At 55.4% G+C, this 22,266-nt stretch overlaps 10 protein-coding genes across 10 annotated transcripts; 5 read left to right on the top strand and 5 right to left on the bottom strand.

Annotated features, from left to right (window-relative positions):
• Positions 1 to 692: 692 nt before the first annotated feature.
• IWZ02DRAFT_235481 (lipid phosphate phosphatase-like protein 1) lies at positions 693 to 2,859 on the bottom strand. The gene is made up of 4 exons (XM_066763006.1): positions 2,495 to 2,859; positions 2,409 to 2,435; positions 1,842 to 2,353; positions 693 to 1,790 (listed from the first exon to the last, which is right to left on the bottom strand). Exons 1-4 carry the CDS (start codon positions 2,569 to 2,571, stop codon positions 841 to 843), a joined length of 1,566 nt encoding a protein of 521 aa, XP_066623954.1. The 5' UTR covers positions 2,572 to 2,859; the 3' UTR covers positions 693 to 840.
• Position 2,860: 1 nt separating this feature from the next.
• On the top strand, positions 2,861 to 3,903 carry IWZ02DRAFT_235561 (uncharacterized protein). Its single transcript, XM_066763007.1, has one exon. The coding sequence runs from the start codon at positions 3,081 to 3,083 to the stop codon at positions 3,609 to 3,611; it is 531 nt and encodes a 176-aa protein (XP_066623953.1). The 5' UTR covers positions 2,861 to 3,080; the 3' UTR covers positions 3,612 to 3,903.
• IWZ02DRAFT_235873 (40S ribosomal protein uS5) lies at positions 3,827 to 5,146 on the bottom strand. Its single transcript, XM_066763008.1, has 4 exons — positions 5,110 to 5,146; positions 4,719 to 5,049; positions 4,353 to 4,610; positions 3,827 to 4,299 (listed from the first exon to the last, which is right to left on the bottom strand). The coding sequence occupies exons 2-4, from the start codon at positions 4,971 to 4,973 to the stop codon at positions 4,042 to 4,044; spliced, it is 771 nt and encodes a 256-aa protein (XP_066623952.1). The 5' UTR covers positions 4,974 to 5,049; positions 5,110 to 5,146; the 3' UTR covers positions 3,827 to 4,041.
• Positions 5,147 to 6,370: 1,224 nt separating this feature from the next.
• IWZ02DRAFT_375765 (serine/threonine-protein phosphatase PP-Z) lies at positions 6,371 to 7,989 on the bottom strand (the record flags this gene model as incomplete). The annotated part of the gene is made up of 2 exons (XM_066764843.1): positions 6,371 to 6,532; positions 6,589 to 7,989. The coding sequence occupies 2 exons, from the start codon at positions 7,987 to 7,989 to the stop codon at positions 6,371 to 6,373; spliced, it is 1,563 nt and encodes a 520-aa protein (XP_066623951.1).
• A 1,084-nt stretch (positions 7,990 to 9,073) lies between these two features.
• On the bottom strand, positions 9,074 to 10,840 carry IWZ02DRAFT_376065 (aldehyde dehydrogenase-like protein; the record flags this gene model as incomplete). Its single annotated transcript, XM_066764865.1, has 6 exons — positions 9,074 to 9,936; positions 9,985 to 10,130; positions 10,184 to 10,287; positions 10,351 to 10,415; positions 10,464 to 10,663; positions 10,713 to 10,840. The coding sequence occupies 6 exons, from the start codon at positions 10,838 to 10,840 to the stop codon at positions 9,074 to 9,076; spliced, it is 1,506 nt and encodes a 501-aa protein (XP_066623950.1).
• Positions 10,841 to 11,371: 531 nt separating this feature from the next.
• IWZ02DRAFT_469067 (alpha-N-methyltransferase NTM1) lies at positions 11,372 to 12,088 on the top strand (the record flags this gene model as incomplete). The annotated part of the gene is made up of 1 exon (XM_066768683.1): positions 11,372 to 12,088. One exon carries the CDS (start codon positions 11,372 to 11,374, stop codon positions 12,086 to 12,088), a length of 717 nt encoding a protein of 238 aa, XP_066623949.1.
• An 877-nt stretch (positions 12,089 to 12,965) lies between these two features.
• On the top strand, positions 12,966 to 14,877 carry IWZ02DRAFT_449059 (Mur ligase). Its single transcript, XM_066767373.1, has 3 exons — positions 12,966 to 13,136; positions 13,185 to 13,316; positions 13,379 to 14,877. The coding sequence occupies exons 1-3, from the start codon at positions 12,975 to 12,977 to the stop codon at positions 14,750 to 14,752; spliced, it is 1,668 nt and encodes a 555-aa protein (XP_066623948.1). The 5' UTR covers positions 12,966 to 12,974; the 3' UTR covers positions 14,753 to 14,877.
• Positions 14,878 to 15,030: 153 nt separating this feature from the next.
• Positions 15,031 to 16,438, bottom strand: IWZ02DRAFT_235359 (ras family-domain-containing protein). Its single transcript, XM_066763004.1, has 5 exons — positions 16,136 to 16,438; positions 16,060 to 16,079; positions 15,977 to 16,003; positions 15,725 to 15,916; positions 15,031 to 15,656 (listed from the first exon to the last, which is right to left on the bottom strand). The coding sequence occupies exons 1-5, from the start codon at positions 16,206 to 16,208 to the stop codon at positions 15,309 to 15,311; spliced, it is 660 nt and encodes a 219-aa protein (XP_066623947.1). The 5' UTR covers positions 16,209 to 16,438; the 3' UTR covers positions 15,031 to 15,308.
• A 1-nt stretch (position 16,439) lies between these two features.
• Positions 16,440 to 19,089, top strand: IWZ02DRAFT_235387 (phosphoinositide phosphatase-like protein). Its single transcript, XM_066763005.1, has 4 exons — positions 16,440 to 16,814; positions 16,872 to 18,039; positions 18,088 to 18,658; positions 18,708 to 19,089. The coding sequence occupies exons 1-4, from the start codon at positions 16,610 to 16,612 to the stop codon at positions 18,876 to 18,878; spliced, it is 2,115 nt and encodes a 704-aa protein (XP_066623946.1). The 5' UTR covers positions 16,440 to 16,609; the 3' UTR covers positions 18,879 to 19,089.
• A 97-nt stretch (positions 19,090 to 19,186) lies between these two features.
• Positions 19,187 to 21,211, top strand: IWZ02DRAFT_375312 (mitochondrial inner membrane protein Mitofilin; the record flags this gene model as incomplete). Its single annotated transcript, XM_066764814.1, has 3 exons — positions 19,187 to 19,276; positions 19,364 to 21,118; positions 21,167 to 21,211. 3 exons carry the CDS (start codon positions 19,187 to 19,189, stop codon positions 21,209 to 21,211), a joined length of 1,890 nt encoding a protein of 629 aa, XP_066623945.1.
• Between the last annotated feature and the right edge of the window lie 1,055 nt (positions 21,212 to 22,266).

The raw sequence follows: 22,266 nt of genomic DNA, 5'->3' as shown, positions 1-22,266 counted from the left end.
TGTCTCTGTCTTGAATGCCACCGGCACAGCCACCGCCACCACTTGACTTACATGCCATCTATCCGAGAGAGACTATGCAACAGAGAGAGAGAGAGAGAGAGAGAGAGAGAGAGAGAGAGAGAGAGAGAGAGAGAATCTCATCATAGATCAAAAGGCTCAGTAAACAAAAGCCGTCCGTCACGCATATGGTGAATGCCAAGCGCAACGGGAAAAAAGACCCGCAGATATATAGATACGACAACTTTTGTCCTGCCTGCATCGATAGATATACACGTGTGCTTACAGACACGACACATGTCAAGTGTGTGTATATACCATTTATGCCATGCCATTCCGCGCCATGCCGTTCCCACGCCATCCCATGTACGTATGAAATGCTCTGCCTCTCTCTGTGCAATGCACTACACTGCGCTGTGATGCCCGCTATGCCTCGTTCACGACAATCTGCCGTCTGTCGCTCTGCTGCGAGTCGTTCCAAGATGGACAGTCAAAAATCCATGCTGCTCTCCGTTCCTTTCTGGCCTGTCTGTTTGTGGATTGCTTGATCCATCCAACCCCATGTGGAAGATGAAAGTGGAGGCGAAGTTAAAAGAGAATTGTGCCCCGTGAATGAAATGGGTAAAGTTGGAGAGGAAGGGGGTTTGTTCGAAATGGAGAAGAAAAACCACCACCACTGCAAAATGCAGAGGTGGAGAATTCAAGCGTTCAACGGCGCGAAGAGGATAGAAGAACGGTAGTAGAGGTGTCAGGAAAAGGGTGAGCAAATGGGCAGCTGGCTTGTCCAGTCCGGTCAAAACGCTCCCCAATCAAGTGAGCCCTTCTTTAAGCCACACCTCATAACTACCTGCCGAACCCAGCAACGCCCTCCAAATGCCTTGGCGGGACAGGCGCCGGCGCATTGATCATCGATGCACCTACGGTGCCCAGGTCGGCCTCGTCACCGCCGACAACTCCACCGCTGCTGCTTCCCGTGGTCGTGGCCTGCAGCTGGCCCGGCGGCCGGTGGTACGCCGTGTCTGAAGCATCAAACGTGTCGACGACGGGATTGTACGTTCCACGGGGGTACTGGGGGAATGGCGCGACGACGCCTCCGCCGCCGGCCGCCGAGGTGGAGTGCTGCAACTCAAAGTCGTTGGGCTCATCTTCGGACGATGACGAGGCGTAGTCGTCATTTGCACCGCGCCGGCGGTAGGCGCCGCCGTAGGGGTTGTTGCTGGTAAAGTTGGACGAGGGCGTGTAGGAGAGGCCGGAGGGCTGGCGGTGGAGAGGGTCGGCGCTGTACGTGGACGAGGGCGTGGGACCCGAGGCCGAGTGGGCGTCTTGGGCAGCGCGGCGGCGCTGGGACGACGAGATTTGCTGCCGGAAGACATTCGTGTCTCCTGGGCCGCCAGCGTCGGCTTCCTCGTCAATGGTCTTGAGCTCGGTGGCTTCGTTGCGCAGCGGCTCTGCCCCTTCTTGCAGATGCGTGATTGGGTATGCTTCAGGTCCTGGCGGTTCAGGCTCCTTGCCCCAGCTGCGGATGGGATATGCGCGACCTTTGCGCCAGGTCTCGGTGACGGGAGGGAAGTACTGTCGGTAAGCGCCCCATGCAGTCAGTATACCAAGCATGCTGCCAGTAATTACGTCGAACGGGTGGTGGCGCGCGTCCATGATGCGGGACGCAGCAATGAGGGCGGCGCCCAGGGCGGGAATCAGAATGATGAATGTCTTCCAGACCTCGCCCTTGGAGTCCAAAACGTGCATCTTGGCGGCGAGGTAGATTGTGAGATAGAAGAGACCACCAAAAGCAGCTGGCGATTGTTAGCGCAGTACGAGAAAGACACTGAGCACGTTGAACGTACTGCTGCTGTGTCCAGAGGGGAAGCTCCTAAAGCCATCCTTGAGAATGGCATTGTCCGTCTGCGTGCATATGCTGTGGTTCGAAAGTCCGTAGACCGGAGGATCGTGGCTTCCGGGCTTGGGCTGGCAGCGATCTATCAAGTCCGGTCTTGGTTTTCCCACGGCATTTTTCAAGGTGCCAGTGATGGTGAAGGCAGCGCCTACGGACAGGAGCAGGCCGAGAACACCACAATTCAGCTCCCACAGCCTGTCCTTCATACGGTACTTGCCCGACAGCTTCCTCCTCTTGGAAGATGTCCCTTGGGGCGGCGGCTGATTCGAAAACAAGCCATCAATTACCAGTGTATATATGGCTATGATGATTGCGGGAGCAAGGACGGCGATGATGACGAGGTCGAAGACAGGAACGCGCTCCTTGACGGCGTACGGGTACTGGAGGGTGTAGTTTTGCAGAGAAAAGTGCTGGTGGTAGGGCTCGACAGAGTCAAGAGCGTAGAAGCCGGCGACAAAGAGACTGGTGGGCGGTTAGAGAGGCGGGCGGCAGGTTAAGACGGGGGACCCAGGCATACACGATGATGACATAGTCGAGGATGTATCTGTTCGGACAGGGTGAGCACTCGACAGCAGAGGCGGAGAGCAAGACGAGAGAGCTGACGAGATGATGACTTTTTTGGACAGGCGCTTCTTTGAGAAGGGCAGCCTCTGGTTGTTCCAGGCATCCATGGCGGGCATGACGGAATTAAGGTTGGCCCCGCTGGCGACCCCAGGAAAGATGGATTGGGGACGATGCAAAAGTCGGCGAGAGCATCAGGTAATGTAGTGCGTGCTGGAGCTCCCTTTCCCTCAAAGCCTCAGGGATGGGCGTGATTGGGATTGGGTGTCTTGGCGCGCGCTGGGCATGCGGTGGTGGTGGCTGATTGATGTGTCGCTTGGTTGGACTGGCCTGCACGATGATGATGATGATGATGAAGTGATCCGTGTGCCGTGGAGAGAGACGGACGGGGGTTTATACCAAACGCTCCAGCAGCCACCACCATTGTGACTGACTGACCCCTTCTTCTTCGTCCTGCTCTCACAGCCTTGCGACCCACTCCACCATCTCTACCGTACGGCCCGCAGTCTGCTCGGCCTCGGGGCCTTTTGTGTCGCCCCAAGAAGCACCCCCCGGCTTGGCGCGTGCGTGGAACAGCGCTCATGCTCCCTCCGGCGCCAACGACAGTTCCTATCTGAGCCCCGCCCTAATGCCGCAGTCGACGTCCACAACAATGCAGACCCTGCCACAGCCGCCGAAGAAAGTTTTTTGGTTTTTTATTTTTATTTTTATTTTTATTTTTTTAAAAAAAAGTCCTTATACCAGGTACTCTTTGTTCATCGTCAGCATGGCCTCCTGTTGTGTCGAATCAATCCTCCTCTCTCCCAATGCCACCTGTCAAACACCACAGCCACTCCGTTGTAGCGCCGCGTGTCAGCATCCACTGAGGTGCCCTGCGCCTCCCAAGACAGACAGAGACATGAGCTGGACCAGCCTCGTAATAGAAGAAGCACACTGGCAGCCTCGCGCTATCGCGACCACAAGAGGAAATTTGATTGCTTCGTCTCGTCCGCTGCATCCCCACTTTTCCTCCGTCGGGCAATTTGGTTACCTCTATTTGTCTTCGTATTCTGCAGCGGCCGTGAGACTGAGCTCCCCCGTCAACATCCGGCCTTTGTTGCTCGGTCACGTCTTGGCTACAGAATGGTCGGTCGATTACTTTCGAGTCTCCTTGAATTAGCCAGCAGACCACATCCCACCTACTCGAGACGCAGACGCAGAGTCAAAGCTACTTGGTCAAAACAAAAACAAACCACCACGCTCGATCGTCTGAACATCATGCGCTGAGCCCTGCTTACAATAACCTGCTACTTTCACATGCGGGATCTGCCATTAAATCTGACCTGGGACTGACAGAATCCTTCTCCTCGGGCTTCCGCGGATGGGCACCCCCTGACGTAGACGTTTATTCACAAAATCCATGCGTGGATCATGAGCCGGGCTTGGATTTTGTTTCAATCTTTTTCACTCGAGTTGCCTTGACTATCTTGGTCCGGCCCCTCGAGAACCCGTGCAACCCACCGTGGGCGTACATCTTGAAACTTGGAAATAGCCAGAAACCCGTAAAAAGTGAACCCATCAACCATGGCACCGCTGCTCATGAAAAACGCTTAGTACCTCTTGCCTTCCCTCAGGACGTCACTGAACTCCTCGAGCGGGCTCCTGATGAGCTTGGTATCCTTCCACAGGTTGGGGGTCAGGAAACCGTAGGTGTTGGAAACGGCGACGAAGGTGGCCTTGAGCGTGTTCTCGAGCGTCTTGGTGCTACCGGAAGAGGCGGTGTAGGCGTCGCTGACACCAGCGAGCTGCAAGAGACGCTTGACGGCGGGGGAGGCAACGAGACCGGTACCGCGGGGAGCGGGAATCAACTGCAAGTTGTTCAGCATCAAAACCCTTCCACTGATGATCCAGTGATACATACCCTGACGGTGACGGAACCGCACTTGCCGGAGCTCTTGACGGGCAGAGAGTGGGGCTCACCGAGGTTGGTACCCCAGTAACCTCTCCTGATGGGAACGACGGAGAGCTTGGCAATGATGATGGCGGCGCGGATGGCGGTAGCAACTTCCTTGGAGGTCTTGATACCGAGACCAATGTGGCCCTCCGAGTCACCGATGAGGACGATGGCCTTGAAGCGGGTGCGCTGACCGGCACGGGTCTGCTTCTGGACGGGCTTGATCTGTGGTTTCGAGATGCATCAGCCGCCGCTCTTTCAATGACCATTTTCCCAACTCAAAATTGTTTCCCTCCAGCCCTGGCCCAGTATATCCCGCGTGGAGCGGCTCACCTTCATGACCTCATCCTTGAGCTTGGGGAGGAAGAAGTCGACAATCTGGTACTCCTTGATGGGCAGAGAGTGGAGGTAGATCTCCTCCATGCTCTTGATCTTGCCGGCCTTCACGAGACGGCCGAGCTTGGTGACGGGCTGCCACTCCTTCTCCTCGTTCTGCTTGCCGCCACGACGGCCACGGCCACGACCACGACCGCGGCCACGGTCGCCACGGGCGCCAAATCCTCCACCACGGGGTGCTGCGTCGGCCATTGTGTTTATTTTTTTGCGTCGGTTCGCTTTTCAGAGGACGGGTCCCGGTTGCTGTGAAATGGACAATTAGCCCGCAGTCGAAGGGAGGGTCAATCACGACGGTGCGAAGGAGTCAGTCGCGATACGGGTTGGACATACAGGAGCTGTTGCTGGCGTCGCGTCGTCGGTCGGGTCAGAAGGGAAGCCGGATATCGAAATGGCGTGGTGTGGGCGTTCGGCTGCGCATTTTTGCGCTAACCCTTAGCGCGATACATCGCGCCCTCTGATTGGCCACTGGCCGCCTGCCTTCAGACCCCTCCCAAGCAGCCACAACCACTCCATCCAACATATTCCATGATGCGAGGCTCGAAGAAGTGGCACTTGGCCTCATCGTGTCCAAGCCTTGGACTCGAAATGTCCATGAATCTCACCTGAAGAGTTTGAATGCTTTTGTCCTTGCCTATGGCCCTTTCCTTTGACACCAATGCTCTGGCGTGTAAACTCTGCTCAACCATCTGTTGACGGCTGATTGTATGCCTTTGCTTCAACCCAACCTTGACGTCTTGTCTTCTCAGCAAGCCACCGTCTCACAGCATGATATTCCAACTCCGTTTGGCATAAGCTGGCGTCACGCGACCAAATGCCCTTCGGAGCGGACAAGTCAAATCATCGAACCATTTTTCTTTGCTGTGCGAAACCTATTCCAGCTTCTATTTTGCAGAATCCTTCAAAGAGACGGTTAGAAGGGCCTTCCCACCGCCTGCGCCGGCTGCTAAGTCTTAACGAGGTACCGTCTGGCTGGTGAGCATCATGAGGATGCTGGCAACCTCGTTTATGCGATGCTCACCCTCCTCGCCTTGACCCGCAGTTACCCTAAATGTACATTGCAAAGAGGAAAGTGACCTGGCGTGTTGCCTGACGAGGAACCATCCAAAAGATCGTACCCCTTTGTGACTCCATCATGCGCCTGCAACATCACTGTCGAGCCCCGAGAATGCATAGACACACCATTGCTTGGCGCCATAGTTCCCTGCCCCAACCGGGCGTCGCCATCGTCAAAACTCATTACGCCCATGTCTTCGTTGTCTTGCCGCCACCAGTCGTCCGGCCATGCATGCGTTGCTGAATTCAATCCCTTCGTCTAATGGATTACGAAGTCGAAGTGTGGCCAGGAATGCTCTCGCTCGTTCGCTTCGATCAAAGTCATCCGCAAGCTCCCCCGTGGAGCTCTGGACGTGTCCATAACACAAAGTCCATACTTGTGTCCTGTTTCTCCCCGGCGCGTGTGTTGGCGGACCTTTGGTGGCAGTTTGTAAAAGCCGGTAGTTGTCGAGGCGTCAACTTGCTCAATAAGACTGAGGATATTGGTTGGCAGGCTGAGGCTTGGTTAGCGCACTGTCAAAACCCTCGGGATCAAGTCAACGTACTGGGCTGTTCAACATGCTCTGTCTCTTGTTCCTTCCCTTCTTGATATGGCTCTTGAGAGCACTCGAGTCTAGTGGCTTCAAAAGCTCAAAGCTGCAGAGGAGCTCTGCCGAAACGGACATGACGGCGCCCCAGTTGTCGAATTCACCGCAGTACTTTTGCCTGTCAGCAACACCGCATTGTACGAGAGGAGAGAGAGGGGCAGACTTACGTTGGGTGCCGAAAAGACGGTAACCAGGATGCGGTCATTGAAAAATTCGTATCCATCCTCAACCACCATGTGTGCACGGCAAACGAGATCGAAATCATGTCTTTGGAGAAACTCCATGATGACTTTTTTGCCAAAGCAATAACTGACTCCTCTTTCGTTTGCTTCCCAGTCATTGTCCATGTCGGCGGGGTCGCTCCAAAGAAGATCATTTAAGAGTCCGTAGTCGGGCACATCGGTGGGTCTGGCAATCTGGCGGATGTCATCCATGTGCGACAAGCTGGGCGAGAGACCGCCATGCACGCAAAAGATTTTGCCTGCGACAATAGCTGCGATTGGCAACGTATTGAATGTATCGACAAAGGCCTTCCAAACCTTGACATTGCATCTGCGCTTGCACTCATCATAAAACCCGTATACCCGTGTCACATTGGCACACTCGTGGTTGCCGCGGAGAAGGAAGAAGTTTTCGGGGAATTTGAGCTTGTAGCAGAGAAGCAGCAGGATCGTCTCCAAGCTCTGCTTTCCGCGATCCACATAGTCTCCTAGAAACAAGTAGTTGGAGCTGGGCGGGAACCCACACATCTCGAACATTCGGATAAGGTCCGTGTATTGGCCGTGCACGTCGCCAACAATTTTCACCGGCGGTGAAAGCTCAAGCAAGGCGGGTTGAGACATGAAGAGCTCTCGTGCAGCCTGGCAAATGGCGAAAATTTCGGCATTCTTGAGGCACACTGTCTTTGTGACCTTGGCCGAGTACCCTGCGTCCAATAGCCGAGTGATCATGTCGTCAATGTCGATGGATTTGGGCGTGCTAAGCTCCATTGTGGGAGAACCAGACTCCGGCTGTGCTTCTGTTGCCCTTGGGATTGGCTGGTCCTTTTTGAGGAGAATAGACTCTTTGGGTTTCGTTAGGGCTGAAGGCGGCGGCAGGCCAACTGGCGGGGTGTCGGAAACGTGGTCGACCTCACCGGTTCGTTGGGCCTGATCTACCGAGTCGTGACCGTGGCCGACGGTTGCAGACTGAGTTGGAGACGGCGGTGGCTGTGGGCCGTCGGCAGCTGCATCGTTTGGAGTTGGCGGCTCCGTGGACTGCGAGATGGCTGAGGCTTCAGAGCCTCGCTTCTTGTGAGTGGCAGCAGCGCTGTTGGGCGAAAGCTTGGCGAGTGGTGGGTCAGACTTGTCGCTGTTGATTATGTTTGGGGTGCTGTCGCCGGCGAGGCCTTGCATCGAGGCGCGTGGGCTGTCAGTCTTGGAGCTAGTGCCGGGTATCTTGTTGCGGATGGAGCTCCTCAAAGAGCGGGTGCTCTCCCTCGTGTCGGAGCGAGAAAAGGAAGCGTATCCATCGCGATCAAGGGCCAGACCGTTGTTGCCGTCAGCCTTTTTGGACGGCGTGTTGCCCATCGTGACCTGGTAGCCAAGTCTATGACGAGGTTGCAGGTGGCTAAGTTGCGAAGAGCGGAGATATTATGGAGGCTTGTAGAGGCGCGCAAGGAACGACAGAAAGCGAGCTTGCACGGGGGCTCTGCAATCGAGGCAGGCAGCGGGGCTGAGGAAGGAGAGAGGCGGGCGTGAGTCGAGCGAAGAGGAGGGACGATTGTGCCGTCGTCGAGCCAGGGTCGGGGCTAGGTCGTGCACAAGTGGGTAAAGAGGACGGTTGGCGACATGTAGCCGTGGAGAAGTTCGGCGGCGAGGTTGGGGAGAAGAGGTGGAGATGACTGGCAAGAGCGGAGCGACGTTGTTTGGCGGATGATGCGGGTTGGGTGGTTGGTTGTTTGGTTGGTTGGTTGTAGTAGAGCGTCGTGGCCAGGCTGCGGCGGTGATGGTTGAGGGTCAGTCAGGTCGTTCGCTTGGCCCAAGTCGAAGTCAGGCTCACGGCCACGGGCGAACAAAGGCCGCCGATGGCCGCCGTCCCCCGTCTGAACTCATGTCGAACCTAACATACCCACGCCCACGCACCAAGAATGCCCAGAGTTCGCACCATGCAGCCAAGGGCTCCGTATGAACGGCTCTTGGATGATGCACATGTCGCACGTGAGCCAAGCTGACCTCTTGTCCACTTTTTTCTACAGGTACGCGTTGGCCCCACACACCCATGGCCAGCAGGCCCTTTAGCCATTTCTCGCGCCCTCGGAACGCTCCCTCGTCGCTATCAGAGAGAGTTGCAGCACTCGTGTCCAGATATGTCTTTGTTCCTAACGTCGCCCCGAGTCCGGGCGTCGCCGCACGCACATGCTGGACGGGCGGGCGACAAGGTTGGGGCCCTGTGGAGATCCAGTCCCCCGTCTGGAGTACAACCAACCCAACGCACATGCACTTGCACACGCTTACATACGCAAACCTCCCGCTTGAACTGTGCGAGCTCTGGTCCAACAACGTCACCCCACGGCACCCCCAGTCTCGTAACGGTCAATTCTGTCCTACACTCGAAAGATGTCGCACATTGCTCCTCCTACGGTTCAACTCGCCGTCGTGTTCGCCTCATGGTTTACAGTCTGGGCCCCAGATGCACCATGACCGACTTCTTGTTCGTGTACGCCTCCAGGCCCGCTTCGCCAAGCTCCCTGCCAATGCCACTCTGCTTGACGCCGCCGAATGGAACGGCATAGTGACTGTCATTGCTGGAGTTGATCCAGACTGTTCCGGCCTCAATGTCCCGCGCAACACGATGAGCCTTTGCAATGTCTTGCGTGAAGACTGCGCTCCCCAGGCCGTAGGTCGTGTCGTTTGCTCGCCCAACCGCCTCCTCTTCAGTCTTGAAAGAGCTGACAACCACGAAGGGGCCAAAGATCTCCTCGCGCCACACCTTCATGTTGTCTTTGACATTTGCGAAAATGGTCGGCTCGACGAAGAATCCCTTGCCATTGGCGTTCTTGAACGGCACACCGCCCGAGACCAAGGTTGCGCCCTCGGACTTGCCCGACTCCATGTAGGCAAGCACACGTTCGTACTGCGCCTTGGTGACTTGTGGACCTTGGAAAGTGTCGTCCTTGAATGGGTCGCCGACCTTGCTCGTCTCCACAACGTGAGTCTTGAAAGCCTCGAGGAATTTGTCATAGATGCCTTCTTGGACGAGAATCCGCGACGTTGCCGAGCAGACCTGGCCCATGTTGGACATGATGCCAATGTGGGCCCACTTGACTGCTTGGTCCAGGTCGGCGTCGTCGAAAATCAGCAATGGCGACTTGCCGCCGGTCTCGAGGGTAATGTTCTTCATGTTCGCAGCCGCCATCTTCATGATTTCCCGGCCCGTTGCGGTGCTGCCGGTAAAAGCAATCTTTTCAATCTCCGGGTGCGAGGCAATGGCAGCGCCGGCCTTGCGTCCATATCCATTGATTATGTTGACCACACCTTTTGCTCGTCAGCAGTGTCAAAACTTGATGAGATTCACAGGCTCACCTGGAGGGAAACCAGCTTCCTTAATCAACTTCGCAAGATACAAGATCGAAAGCGGCGTCTGCTCGGCAGCCTTGAGGATGACCGTGTTGCCCGCTGCCAAAGCCGGGCCGAGCTTCCAAGCCGCCATGGCCAGAGGGTAGTTCCATCTATAAGGAATGTCAAGAACAGCAATAAGAATTTCAAAAGTTCAAAGACTCACGGGATAATCTGGCCACAGACACCAATGGGTTCGCGAATGATGTAATTCAACTTGTCGCGGCTTGTGTCGATTACTTGGCCGTGAATCTTGTCAGCATATCCGGCCTATAGTATTAGTTAGCACTGGTAACATCTGGGGACAGAAGTTTGTGGATTGACATTACTTACGTAATATTTCAGCGTTCCTGTCGTCTCGGCAAGATCCTCGTTGAGAGCAACCGAGTAAGGCTTTCCTGTTTGGTGTCAATGCATGGTGTTGGAAGAGTGTCAAAAGCACATACCGTTGTCCCATGTGTCAATGGTGGCCATTATTTCCTTGTTCTCTTCAATCAAGGCGACTAGCTTGAACATGAGGTCTCCACGCTCCGCGGTGCTCAGAGACCGCCATGCAGAGCTCTTGAAAGCCTTCTTTGCCGCTTTGACGGCGAGGTCAACATCCTCAGGGCCGGCGGCGTAGACAGATGTAATCTCGCTCTCGTCACTGACCAGAATTAGTCAAATGTGACTGGTCATACAAGTAGAAACCGTACGTGGGGTTTATGCTTGTTATCTTTTCCCCTGAGATCGACTTGACGAATTCGTTGTTGATGAAGAGGCCAGTTGGCTGCGTGTACTTAACGCCATTCGGCGCCGTCAGCTCCACTGCAAGATCAGACATGGCTTTGAAGCTTCCTTGGCTGTGTACGAATGCGAGTCTTGGGAGCAGGAGCGAATTTAGTCCCTGGGGTGGAGAAGAATGACGGGCAGGACAGGTGAAAGAACGCGCAAGGAATTTGAACATGTCGAAAGAAGCGCGCCTGCAGCAGCGCAAACAGACACTTTTATACCGTTGCCCCACTTCCAAATGACTACTACACCTTACGCTGTCAAGCATCGCCAACGGCGGAAAAAGTCAAGGTCGGGAAGTGCGATTCGATAAGAGCTTCCCCTCGTCGCTCTGCCCCCGCGGCGGGTTAGAGTTGCCTATTTTGGACTTGGCGTTGGCGAGGAGCTGGGGTCCATGTTGACGTCGTGCTCTGGCCTGCAGGTGGTGTCAAGCTCCACTCGCCCGCTACGCCGTCCTGCCAGTCCGCACACCAAATTCCACATCGAAACTCTTCCGATTGTCAATCAACCTCCCAACGCCCGTCCCGTCTCCCGAGGTCTCGAGCCTACCGGTCATTTGAAGCATTCGCGCCAGGCAAGCACCATGTCCGAGGTCGACGAAGACGCGCCCGACGCGTCCATCAACCATGCTGTCGCCATCGACTATTGGAACACGGTCCAACCCAACGTCAATGGAATGCTCGGCGGATTTCCCCAAGTCTCGCGCATAGATCTACAGGGTTCCTCCAATTTTTACGCCAAAGTGCGACGGTTGACGGGCCGCCAAACCGGCGAGTTGGTCTCGCACGCCGTCGACTGTGGTGCTGGCATTGGGCGCATCACTGCTGGTTTCCTCGTGAAAGTTTCGCAAACGATCGATGTTGTTGAGCCGGTCAAAAAATTCACGGACGAGCTCCAGGCCGACACTTGCAAACATCTGGTTGAGCAGGGCCGCATCGGCGCAATCTACAATGCGGGATTGGAGAGTTGGACCTCGTCGGCTCCTTACAAGTACGACTTGATCTGGAACCAGTGGTGTCTTGGACATTTGACGGATGCGCAGCTCGTGGAGTATTTTTCTCGCTGCAGTCAGTACCTGGCCGAGGGAGGCCTTGTTGTGGTCAAGGAAAACTTGAGCTCGGATGCGAACGGGCGGGACTTGTTCGACGAGGAGGATTCCAGCGTGACCAGGACCGAGGCCAAGTTCCGAAAGCTCTTCGAGGAAAGTGGTTTAGACCTGGTCTGGAGCGAAGTGCAAAGAGGCTTGCCAAAAGGCCTGTATGCCGTCAAGATGTTTGCGCTGCGGCCAAAGCATTCTTAGTTGTTCAAAACCTTTCACGCAGCCTCAGCATCGTGGCATACCCACATCGGCGTTATTACCATATCTCATGGCTACTGCATTTCTAAAGGGTGTTGAGGTAAGCCCCGGTAGAGTGTTCCAGCAGGGTCCAAACGATGCTTACAAGCGACCATGAAATCACCTTGAAAATCCATCTTGACTACCGTGGTTGGCAAGACTTGGCTGGTGGCCGTTTTACCACAAACCGCACTCAGCACCAAAGCCCAGTCAATGGATTTCACTAACAACAGTAGGGTATTGAATTCGCCTCGGCTTTTCAACATGTTTTCTAGCCGTCTTGAACTGGTTATGACATGAACGCCCTACTTCGAAAGAAAGCATTCAGAAGTCCACAGCTGCTGGGGTGGGCAATTGTTCCTACCAAGTGTTCAAACTGTCATCCGAGCGTAGCAAATCAAGACTGAGTACCTCAGCATATGTGCAAGGCTTCTATTCAACAGTCAGACTTGCTTCACATCAAATCGAGGCTTGACCAAATCTTTTGCTGAATTATGACCGTGTCCAAAGCCACAAGGCACAGATCAATCAGGTCCCCGGCCGTGACAAGGTGGGAATGTCTACGCGAGGGGCCGATCAAGGACAACCCAGCAACCCAGAGGTCCACACTACCATGACGCAACACAAAGTCGATACATTCGCATTCGCATTGGTAATCACCATGATGGAAGCATTCCAACTTGCGGGGTCAAAGCAAAAAGAGAAATCTATCCGCCAACATTACAGAGCCTGCCGCCTCTGAAGACTGGAGATTACCTAGGTTGTCCCTGTCGAATAGCCGAGTCCGCAAAGTCCCGTCTCCAGCCCTGCAGGAAATCGTCATGCGAGTCATGACTCGACCCTTGCATGCATGCCGCCGAGCTGCGGTGCCTACTTTTCGGCGGGTCCTCCGACTTGCAACCATCTTTACGACAACCTCATGCTCATAACCTCGGCTCGGTTATGGGCCAGAGTCGCGCCCTATAAGCCACGCCTCTTTCATACATCCTCCAACATGGCTCGCGATTACAATGTAAGTTGTCCGAGAATTCTGAGTCCAATCGCTGACGGCAATTTCTAGGCCGCCGTTACGGCGCTCAACACGCTGCAAAGCAATTTCTCTATTGTCGATGCCATCCGCAAGTCCGGCCGGGGTATGAATGCGCAGGCCATTCCAGAGATGATTGAATGGCTTCGAAAGGCAGGATACGAGGTGTGCGGCTCCCTCAATCGAACCCGAGGTCTCAGATGACTGACACCGCTGCGCTGCAAAAGCCCTCCGACTTCAATTCCTTGAAGCCCATTCATATCGCCGGCACAAAGGGCAAGGGATCCACAAGCGCCTTCGTCTCCTTCATCCTCGCCGAATACCAAAAGTCCACAGCCCGGCCCTCGAAAATCGGTTTGTACACATCACCGCATTTGAAGTCTGTCCGCGAACGTATTCAGATCAACAACGAGCCTCTGAGCGAGGACCAATTTGCAACATACTTTTTCGAAATATGGGACAGGTTGGAAGAGGCGGCACGCAAAGAAGGCCAAGATCCGAGTGCCCCAGGCACTAAGCCGGTGTACTTCCGCTTCCTGACCATCATGGCCTTGCATGCCTATCTTCGCGAAGGAGTTGACACGGCAGTCATAGAGTGCGGCGTGGGCGGAGAATATGATAGCACAAACATCATTCAAGCTCCCACCGTCGCCGCTGTTACCAGTCTCGGCATTGATCACGTCGCCATGCTCGGTGGAACGCTGCCGGAAATCGCATGGCACAAGGCGGGCATATTCAAGCCGAATAGCGTCGCGCTGTCCGCACCACAGCCAGAGGAGGCCTTGGAAGTCCTCCGCCAGCGGGCCGCCGAAAAGGGCCTCGAGCTGCAAGTCCTCTTGACTCCACATCCAGAATTGGACACCGTTCGTCTGGGTCTCTCTGGACACTTTCAGAAGACAAATGCCAGCGTCGCTGTAGCAGCAGCCGCTGCCCACCTGCGAGCAATGGGTGACGATACGGTGCCCCATCCAGCACGCATTCACGAAGGGCCTCTCCCAGCGCCCTTCCGCCGCGGTCTGGAGAGCGTCCGCTGGCCCGGCCGTTGCGAGATCCGGCGCGAGCCAGGCATCGCATGGCACCTGGACGGCGCGCACACGCTAGACAGCATCGAAGTCGCAGCACGATGGTTCGCCGAAGAAATCTCGGCCAATTCGACCAGCAACACCACCACCACCACAACATCAACGCCGCGCATCCTCATCTTCAACCAACAGACGCGCGACGCGACCGCCCTCGCCCGCGCCCTACACGCCGCCCTCCGCGTCGGCCTCGGCTCCCCCAGCAACACGCCCTTCACGCACGTCGTCTTCAGCACCAACCTCACCTTCCGCGACACGGGCTACAAGCCCGACCTTGTCAGCATCAACACCAACGCCGACGACGTCGAGAAGCTGGCCGTCCAGCAGGGCCTCGCGCACACGTGGCGCGACATGGATCCGCAGGCTGACGTCAGGGTCGTCCGGTCTATTGAGGAGGCTGTCGGCTTTGCTAGGGAGGTTGCGCGCCAGCGTGGCGCCCTTGCTGGTGATGATGAGGTCAAGGTATTTATTACGGGCAGCTTGCACCTGGTGGGCGGCGCGCTGGAGGTATTGGATTCGTGAGGAGAGCGCTGTGCCCTCGTCAATGAGGTATCCAGCAGCGTTCGTGAAATGATTAGTCAACTTCCACGAGCCATACTTGATATGCACATCAGAGTAGCGTTGAGTTTGAAACATTTGATAAAGCTATGCACATGTGAGCAAACTGTTTCTCCGCCAAGGTGTCATGTTCAATGTTGTAGCGTCCAGTGTTGTTACTTCTCTTGTAACGATCGTACAATCGGAATCATTAATGTATTGGATCGGATAGGAAAACGACATTTGCAGATGAAAAGAAAACCACCACGCCCTAAACCCCAACGACCAAGTGTGACTGATGGATAAGCTGCAGCAGTTGCAACTACAGTGGCGCTTCGGAACTGAAGAGGTTGCTGTGGTAGGTTGGGAGGGCGTCATTGCGCATGGTAAAAGGCACGTCCAACTTCCCCCTCTGCACATGGTCCTTCTGCGCACCAGGCCGGAAGATAGCGACCCCTCTCGAATCTGCAAGCCATGCAGCAAAAGGGGGAACAACGGAAGATTTGATGTGGGTGAACAAGATGATGATGATCCGACCTCTCTAGCAATTGCAGCCGGCCGCGCCCTGGCCGCTCGTCGCCTCTGGCCGCAGGTCCACTCCCGGGCGCGGGCCGGACCTAATGCTCCTGGGGCCGGCTTGGTCGAGTGGGAGCTTCTTCGCAATGGCCGTGAAGAGCTCGCGCACATTTTCAGCGCTCTTGGCTGACGTTTCGAAGAAGAGGAGGCCAGCTTCCCGAGCATACTGCTCTGCGTCGGCGGCGGGTATTGCGCGCTTGTCGGGACTCTCGGTGACGAGGTCGAGCTTGTTGCCTGCGAGGGCGATGATGATGTTCTCGTTTGCTTGGCGTTGCAGTTCCTTGACCCAAGCTTTCGCTTTGTCCAGCGATGACTGTCCCCGTGTACGGTCATTTTCGGAAATTCTTCTCGCTGAGCGGGGAGGGGCGGGGTGATACTCACGGCTTGCGTAATGTCGTAGACGACCACGGCGCAGTTGGCGTTGCGGTAGTACATGGGCGCCAGCGACTTGTAGCGCTCCTGGCCTGCAGTGTCCCATATCTCGAACTTGACGGTGGTGGTCTCGTCGAGGGCGATGGTCTGTGTGAGGAAAGCGGCACCGATTGTCGACTCTCTGTAGTCGTCAAATTGGTCCTGCGACGAAAGCGTAAGCCGGCATTTCTAGAAGGTCCACGGAAGCGCCAGAAGACGCACCTTTACAAAGCGAAGCACGAGCGAGCTCTGTCGTCGACGGTCAGTATCTGCATGTGATTGCCTGGCGAGGGGCTCAAGCAAACCTTTCCGACCGCAGACTCGCCTTTGCGAAACATCAGCATCCTCTCTTGAACATGGCAGGCGGGAAGGAAAGCTCACCCAGGAGGACTAGCTTAAACTGTGCGAAGCGCGAGCCGCCTGGACGGCCGCCTGGCTGGACTCTCGCGGACATGGTTGGGCGGGCGCTCGCAGTGGGGCTGAGGAAGATGAGGAGGGCGTCAAGTGTGTGTAGTAAGCGGAGTGGAGATGTGGAGGATGGCGGATCAGAGTAGGCGAGGGTGGAGGATGGTGGTATTTCAGAAGCTGGAGTTGGGTGACGGCGTGGAGCTGCGGTCAATGAGGTTGGCTTGGCAGGGTGGGCTTGCGAAGTCAGCCCAAGTCAGCGAGCGACTGGAAGCAAGGTGCCCGTGCCTGCCCGTCCGCATTATCTTATAGTACAAGCCACGAAGCATCGACGACGCAATCCCCCCCCTCTCCGCTCTCTGCACCGGAACCTGACCCTTTAAACACGTCTGCCCCTCGTCTTGGACTCGACCTGCATGACCGCCTAGGCCGAATTCCCCTCAGTCCGCCATGGCTGCAATCCTTCCCTTCCGGGACATCAACGTCCATGCCTCGCCCTCCTACTACGCCTTTTCCTCACCTTCCTCGCCCTCTGCACCCACTCTGGTCGTAGACAGGCCATCGGGCGACCTGCGCCTTAACGATGGCAAGCTGCTCGGAGGCCAGCGCGTTTCCAGCATCGCCGGCGTGCTCGGAATGATCAAGTTGCGCCTAGGTACACTCCACTCTCCGAGAGGTTGTTGAGGAGGAGCGCTCACGTAGAATGGCGCAGACAAGTACATCATCGTCATCACCAAGGCCCAGCCAGTCGGTAGGCTCAAAGGCCACATGGTCTACAAAGTCGCCGCCACCGAATTCCTGCCCCTGCGCGAGCGGCCGCTTCACGACCATGACGAGGATACTTACCTCTCCTATCTCAAAACGCTGTTGAAACAGGGCCCCATGTACTTTTGCTACTCGCTCGATATTACCAACAGCTTCCAGAGGCAAGCCGAGAGCGACTACACCCAGCCTTTGTGGAAGCGCGCCGACGACCGTTTCTTCTGGAACCGCTTCATACAGTCCGACCTCATAGACTTTCGCAATGGCGGAACGAACGCCTCTGGCTTCCGCGCCGCAACAGGCCCTCAGAAGGACGTCGATCCCTTCATCCTGCCAGTCATGTTCGGCATGCTCGAAATCAAGAACACTTCCATCAAGGGCAACCCTCTGTCGTTTGTCTTGATCACGCGACGCTCGAGACACAGGGCTGGAACTCGATATTTCTCCCGTGGGGTCGACGAAAATGGGAACGTTTCCAACTTCAATGAGACGGAACAGGTTGTCATTCTCAACGACGACGCTTCTAGTGGACTTGGTGGATTTGCCGCAAACTCTGGGTTTCAAACAGGAAGCAAAGTCGGCAAGGAGACTCAGGTTCTGTCCTATGTCCAGACAAGAGGAAGTGTACCCGTGTACTGGGCAGAAATCAACGAACTCAAATACACGCCAAAGCTCCAGATTCGTGGAGTAGAAAGCGCGATTCCAGCCGCCCAGAGGCACTTTGACGAGCAGATCCGCCTGTACGGTGACAACTATCTGGTGAATCTGGTGAACCAAAAAGGCCGTGAGAGGGCTGTAAAGGAGGCCTATGAGAAAATGGTCCAACTCTTGGTTTCTCAGCCCGCCGAGATGACCGAGAGGGACCGCGTTACGAGTGAAAAATTCACCGTCATCGAGCCACAAAAGCAATCGGACCGCTTCAGCCGACTGCACTACATCTACTTTGACTTTCATAGTGAGACCAAGGGCTTGCGCTGGCATCGCGCCGCCTTGCTACTGCAAGAGCTAGAGGACGGAATCCGGTCTGGGGGCTACTTCAGGGGCGTCGATATGCCCGGCGATCCTCTTGGTCGCATGGAAGTTCGCAGCCGGCAAACCTGTGTCGTCCGGACAAACTGGTGAGTGTTAAAGACAGCCCACCTTTTGAACTCCGCTGACTGCTGCAGCATGGACTGTTTGGACCGCACAAACGTTGTACAGAGCATGCTTGGTCGGTACATCCTGAGTAGGATGCTCATAGACTTGGGCATGCTGCGCGAGGGTGAAAATGCACAAGATGATCTCTCGTTTGAGCACTTGTTTCGCAACATCTGGGCCGACAATGCGGATGTCGTCTCGAAATCTTACTCCGGAACCGGTGCTCTCAAGACAGACTTCACTCGTACGGGAGAGCGAACGAAAATGGGAATGCTGCAAGACCTCAACAATTCGTGCACGCGCTACGTGCGCAACAACTTTTTAGACGGCCCTCGGCAGGATGCTTTTGACCTGTTCCTCGGCACCTATCTTCCTTCTCACTCCAACATTGGCAACAGTATGCTGTTCATAGACCGAAGGCCCACTGCCATCCAAGCCGTGCCTTATGTCTTGGCCGGCTGTCTTTTCTTCATTTTCGTAGCCTCGTTCACAAGACGCGCCCCGGATGCCGCTGTCTGGCCCCTTAGGATTCTTGTCCTGGCAGCACTTGTCGTGTCACTTGTCTGCTTCCGTTTTGTACAAGCACACGGCAGTCTCTATGTGAGTAAATGGTTCTCACCCGTTTGGAGCCCATGCTGATTGTAACAAGGTCAATTGGCCTAAGCTGAACACCCCTCCCTGGGCCGTTGACGGCTATCAAGATGCGATGAACAAGGTGCAAAAAGACCCACTTCTCGGACCCATTGTTGCAAGGCACGAGAGAGGCAAGAGTACCATGGGTTTGGGCTACCTAGAAGAGGGCAAGAAGAGGATAGAGTAGTATTCGACTGGTGTCATCTGGCGTTTCTCAAGAGTATTGTCTCTGGGAGTTTAAATTAGGCCAAATTTCTGCGGCTTGGGATACCAACTGCGTTTAGTTTCAAAACGAGGACTGGTTTCTATCATCACATGTGTTTTGTTACTATACCTGGTAGTGTGGCACCCTTGACGTATGTCATTGTGGCGCCGACAGCGGCCAAGCCCGAGTCCGCGGCGCAAGCTCGCGGCCGAAAATCAACTTCGCGGATTGCACTGCACTCATCCACCAGCACACCATCCGAAGCTCCTCCTCTCCCTTAGCAGCCCGCCATGCTGCGCATCCCCCTCTCGAGGTCAAGGCCCTTGGCTGCCGGTGCCGTCGCACGGAGAAGCGGATCCCAATGGCTCGCTGCGCAGCGAGTGGGAGCTGCAGGCTTCGGCCAGGTACACTCATCCAACATTGAAAGAACTCTATCGACGAGGCTGACCCATCGTTCATAACTACAGCGCTACTTTGCCGAGCAGAAGAAGCCCGACGAGGCTGTCCTCCCCGGTTCCGAAAGCGTTCACGCGCACCAGGCCGCTGCTCCGTCGACCTCTCCCGCACAATCCACCATCAACCCCAATGACGTACCTTTGACTCCCCCGGCTCCTGGCACCAGTGGCAGTGGCACGGGAGTGCCCACTGGTACCGGGACTGCGGCAACCGCTCCTCCACCTCTGCCACCCAAGAAGGGCCGCTTCCGCCGGTTTCTCACAACCCTGCTGCTCCTTACTGCTCTGGGCTACGGTGGAGGTGTCTACTACGCGCTTGTATCCGACAACTTCCACGACTTCTTTACGGAGTACATTCCGTTTGGTGAGGATGCTGTGGGCTACTTTGAGGAGCGCGAGTTCCGCAAGCGCTTCGCTGGAGGAGCGGCTGGCAGCAACAGGCTGCACCAGCAGGTCCGTGGCGAGAACAAGGTTATCATTCCAAGCAAGAGCGGTCTGAGTTGGAAGGTGGCTGGCGAGGAGGAGGAAAAGCAGAAGAGTGGCCGTGCGAGTGACTTGTCGCACAAGGGCAAGCACGCCAGCGCCGTCGAAGAACCTGCAAAAGCATCCGAAAAGAAGGCGGCTCCTCGAAAGGCAGATAAGGCAGAAAAGAAGGAGAGCGCCCCTGCGCCACCTGCTGTCACTCCAATCGACAAGGTCGAGATCAAGCAAGCCGCTGAGCCCGTTGTCCAAGATGTAGTCAAAATCGTCAACGACATCATCACCGTGATCAGCTCCGACAACTCTGGCGGCAAGTACAATAGCGCAATCGAGAAGGCCAAGGCACAACTCAACAAGGTCGTTGGCGAGATCGAGACCCTCAAGGCTGTTTCTGAGAAGCAGGCCCAGGACAAGATCCGTAACTTGCACATGGAGTTTGACAACGGCGCCAAGGAGCTCGTCAAGCGTATAGAGGCAGAGATGCACGACCAGGAGGCTCGCTGGAAAGAAGAATTCGAGGCCGAGCGCGAGAAGCTTTCTCAGAGCTACCAGGCGAGGCTGAACGCAGAGCTCCAGGCGGCCAAGGAGCTGTATGAGCAGCAGCACAAGAATGAGCTTCTCGAACAATCCATTGCGCTCCAGCGTCAATTCGCCAACTCCGTCCGCGATCACGTTGAGAAAGAACGTGAGGGCCGTTTGGCTAAGCTGAACGAGCTCTCTGACTCTGTCGCCGAGTTGGAGCGTCTTACCGGCGAATGGAACTCGGTCATTGACACTAACCTGCGCACTCAGCACATGCTTGTGGCCGTCGAGGCTGCTCGCGCCGCGGTTGAGAAGACTGACCGCCCTCGTCCTTTTGTCGAGGAGCTTGCTGCTATCAAGGAGGTTGCGTCTGACGACCCGGTTGTCAACGCTGTGATTGCTTCAATCAACCCCAGTGCTTATCAGAAGGGTGTGCCCACTCCTAGCCAGCTTGTCGACCGTTTCCGTCGCGTTGCAGCTGAAGTGCGCAAGGCCGCTCTGCTGCCTGAGGATGCTGGTGTGGCTTCTCATGCCGCAAGCCTTGTGCTGAGCAAGGTCATGTTCAAGAAGGGACCCGACGGACAGGGTCTGCCCGTTGGTGATGATGTCGAGAGTGTCCTCACGCGGACAGAGATGCTTCTTGAAGAGGGCAACATTGACGCAGCAGCAAGAGAAATGAACGGGCTCAATGGCTGGGCCAAGGTTTTGGCCAGGGACTGGCTCAGTGATGCCAGGAGGGTCCTGGAAGTTAGGCAGGCACTTGATGTGAGTATCTCCTCTTTCCGTCTCAAGCTTTTTTCTAACTATGTCCAGGTTCTTTCAACAGAAGCGAGGTTGCAGAGCCTTCTTGTAGAGTAAATAAAGGTAGAAAGCTGAGGAAGTTGAATTGGGGAGACAGCAGCATCTATCCATTCCATCAAGCCCCTGAACTTCTCCCGTGTACCCTAATCCAGAGTTACTCAGGCAACTGAGCAGATATCTAGAGCGTTTCCGCATTTCCTAGAGAATCAAAAGTTTTCGACAACATGCTGCAAATCGTTTGCCGTGAAAAGAAATTGACAAGCTTTTGACATAGGACTGGGGGTCTTCTACAATTTCTTTATACTCCATTCTCAGGTGTTTGGCATTGCTGGTAATCAAATCGTCCTGCTCAAGAGTGAAAAAGCTCCCGACTCCCACTGCCAACTCGTAGTCAGCATCCGCCATATCTTCCACGAATCAAACAAGCACAAGAAGAGAGCAACCCCAGGACATCTACGGCCCATAAGGGCACATCAAGCTAAACGTCCTAAAAAAACACAGAGTGCCACATCTCGTCCATCGGAAGCAACGGCAGCGATAGCGGATACAAACGACTGGGCTCTCGCAGCTGCAATTGCCCCGGTTTCAAGGAAGAATGATGTTGCTACTAAGATAAATGATCTATACGTCTTATTTGACAGCATCGCAGGATTTAGAGCTCCGCTGCCGAAGATGTGTTTAAGCACCGGGAGAGAATGATGACCGGGTCTCGAAGACACGAAAGGTTTTGCCAGACCCATGCAGCATGCACTGAAAAAGGAGCGTTGCGCTGGTGTTCTGGAAGTGGTCATTCGCAAGATAAGTACCGGCATCGAGGAACAGAACAGGACTCAGCAAATTCAAGCAGCTCTCTGTCCTCCCCGAATCCCACCCGCGCGCGATCCACATGTGCCCTCGTTGTCTGACAGACAGCCAGCTTGTTTAGTTGGACAAAGCATCAAGGACGACTCAGACAGCTTGGACCGTCTGAGACATTTCATTTCTTAAGACAAATGGTCAAGATACGACGGAACAAAGGTTTTGTTCAATTCTTATGGCTCAGACAGATTCGAAAATTGCGGAGAATGGCTTTTTCCATCGCTCATGCGCTCAGACTGGACTGGACCTCGCAG

This window comes from Phyllosticta citriasiana (assembly GCF_038021145.1).
Source record: "Phyllosticta citriasiana strain CBS 120426 chromosome Unknown IWZ02scaffold_5, whole genome shotgun sequence".
Lineage (NCBI taxonomy): Eukaryota > Fungi > Ascomycota > Dothideomycetes > Botryosphaeriales > Phyllostictaceae > Phyllosticta > Phyllosticta citriasiana.
The sequence above is the reverse complement of the archived record's forward strand: the minus strand, read 5'-3'. Positions and strand labels throughout refer to the sequence as shown.

Excerpts from the sequence above, each read along its gene's own strand:
- IWZ02DRAFT_235481 (XM_066763006.1), bottom strand. The coding sequence starts at position 2,571 with ATGCCCGCCATGGATGCCTGGAACAACCAGAGGCTGCCCTTCTCAAAG. Across the intron at positions 2,436-2,494 it reads TCCAAAAAAGTCATCATCTC|ATACATCCTCGACTATGTCA; the intron begins GTCAGCTCTCTC and ends CTGTCCGAACAG. Across the intron at positions 1,791-1,841 it reads CCCCTCTGGACACAGCAGCA|CTGCTTTTGGTGGTCTCTTC; the intron begins GTACGTTCAACG and ends AACAATCGCCAG.
- IWZ02DRAFT_235561 (XM_066763007.1), top strand. The coding sequence starts at position 3,081 with ATGCCGCAGTCGACGTCCACAACAATGCAGACCCTGCCACAGCCGCCG.
- IWZ02DRAFT_235873 (XM_066763008.1), bottom strand. The coding sequence starts at position 4,973 with ATGGCCGACGCAGCACCCCGTGGTGGAGGATTTGGCGCCCGTGGCGAC. Across the intron at positions 4,611-4,718 it reads TCAAGGATGAGGTCATGAAG|ATCAAGCCCGTCCAGAAGCA; the intron begins GTGAGCCGCTCC and ends TCGAAACCACAG. Across the intron at positions 4,300-4,352 it reads GCGGTTCCGTCACCGTCAGG|TTGATTCCCGCTCCCCGCGG; the intron begins GTATGTATCACT and ends AACAACTTGCAG.
- IWZ02DRAFT_449059 (XM_066767373.1), top strand. The coding sequence starts at position 12,975 with ATGCCGCCGAGCTGCGGTGCCTACTTTTCGGCGGGTCCTCCGACTTGC. Across the intron at positions 13,137-13,184 it reads ACATGGCTCGCGATTACAAT|GCCGCCGTTACGGCGCTCAA; the intron begins GTAAGTTGTCCG and ends GGCAATTTCTAG. Across the intron at positions 13,317-13,378 it reads TTCGAAAGGCAGGATACGAG|CCCTCCGACTTCAATTCCTT; the intron begins GTGTGCGGCTCC and ends GCGCTGCAAAAG.
- IWZ02DRAFT_235359 (XM_066763004.1), bottom strand. The coding sequence starts at position 16,208 with ATGTCCGCGAGAGTCCAGCCAGGCGGCCGTCCAGGCGGCTCGCGCTTC. Across the intron at positions 16,004-16,059 it reads GCGAGTCTGCGGTCGGAAAG|AGCTCGCTCGTGCTTCGCTT; the intron begins GTTTGCTTGAGC and ends CGTCGACGACAG. Across the intron at positions 15,657-15,724 it reads TCTACGACATTACGCAAGCC|TCATCGCTGGACAAAGCGAA; the intron begins GTGAGTATCACC and ends ACACGGGGACAG.
- IWZ02DRAFT_235387 (XM_066763005.1), top strand. The coding sequence starts at position 16,610 with ATGGCTGCAATCCTTCCCTTCCGGGACATCAACGTCCATGCCTCGCCC. Across the intron at positions 16,815-16,871 it reads AATGATCAAGTTGCGCCTAG|ACAAGTACATCATCGTCATC; the intron begins GTACACTCCACT and ends AGAATGGCGCAG. Across the intron at positions 18,040-18,087 it reads TGTGTCGTCCGGACAAACTG|CATGGACTGTTTGGACCGCA; the intron begins GTGAGTGTTAAA and ends TGACTGCTGCAG.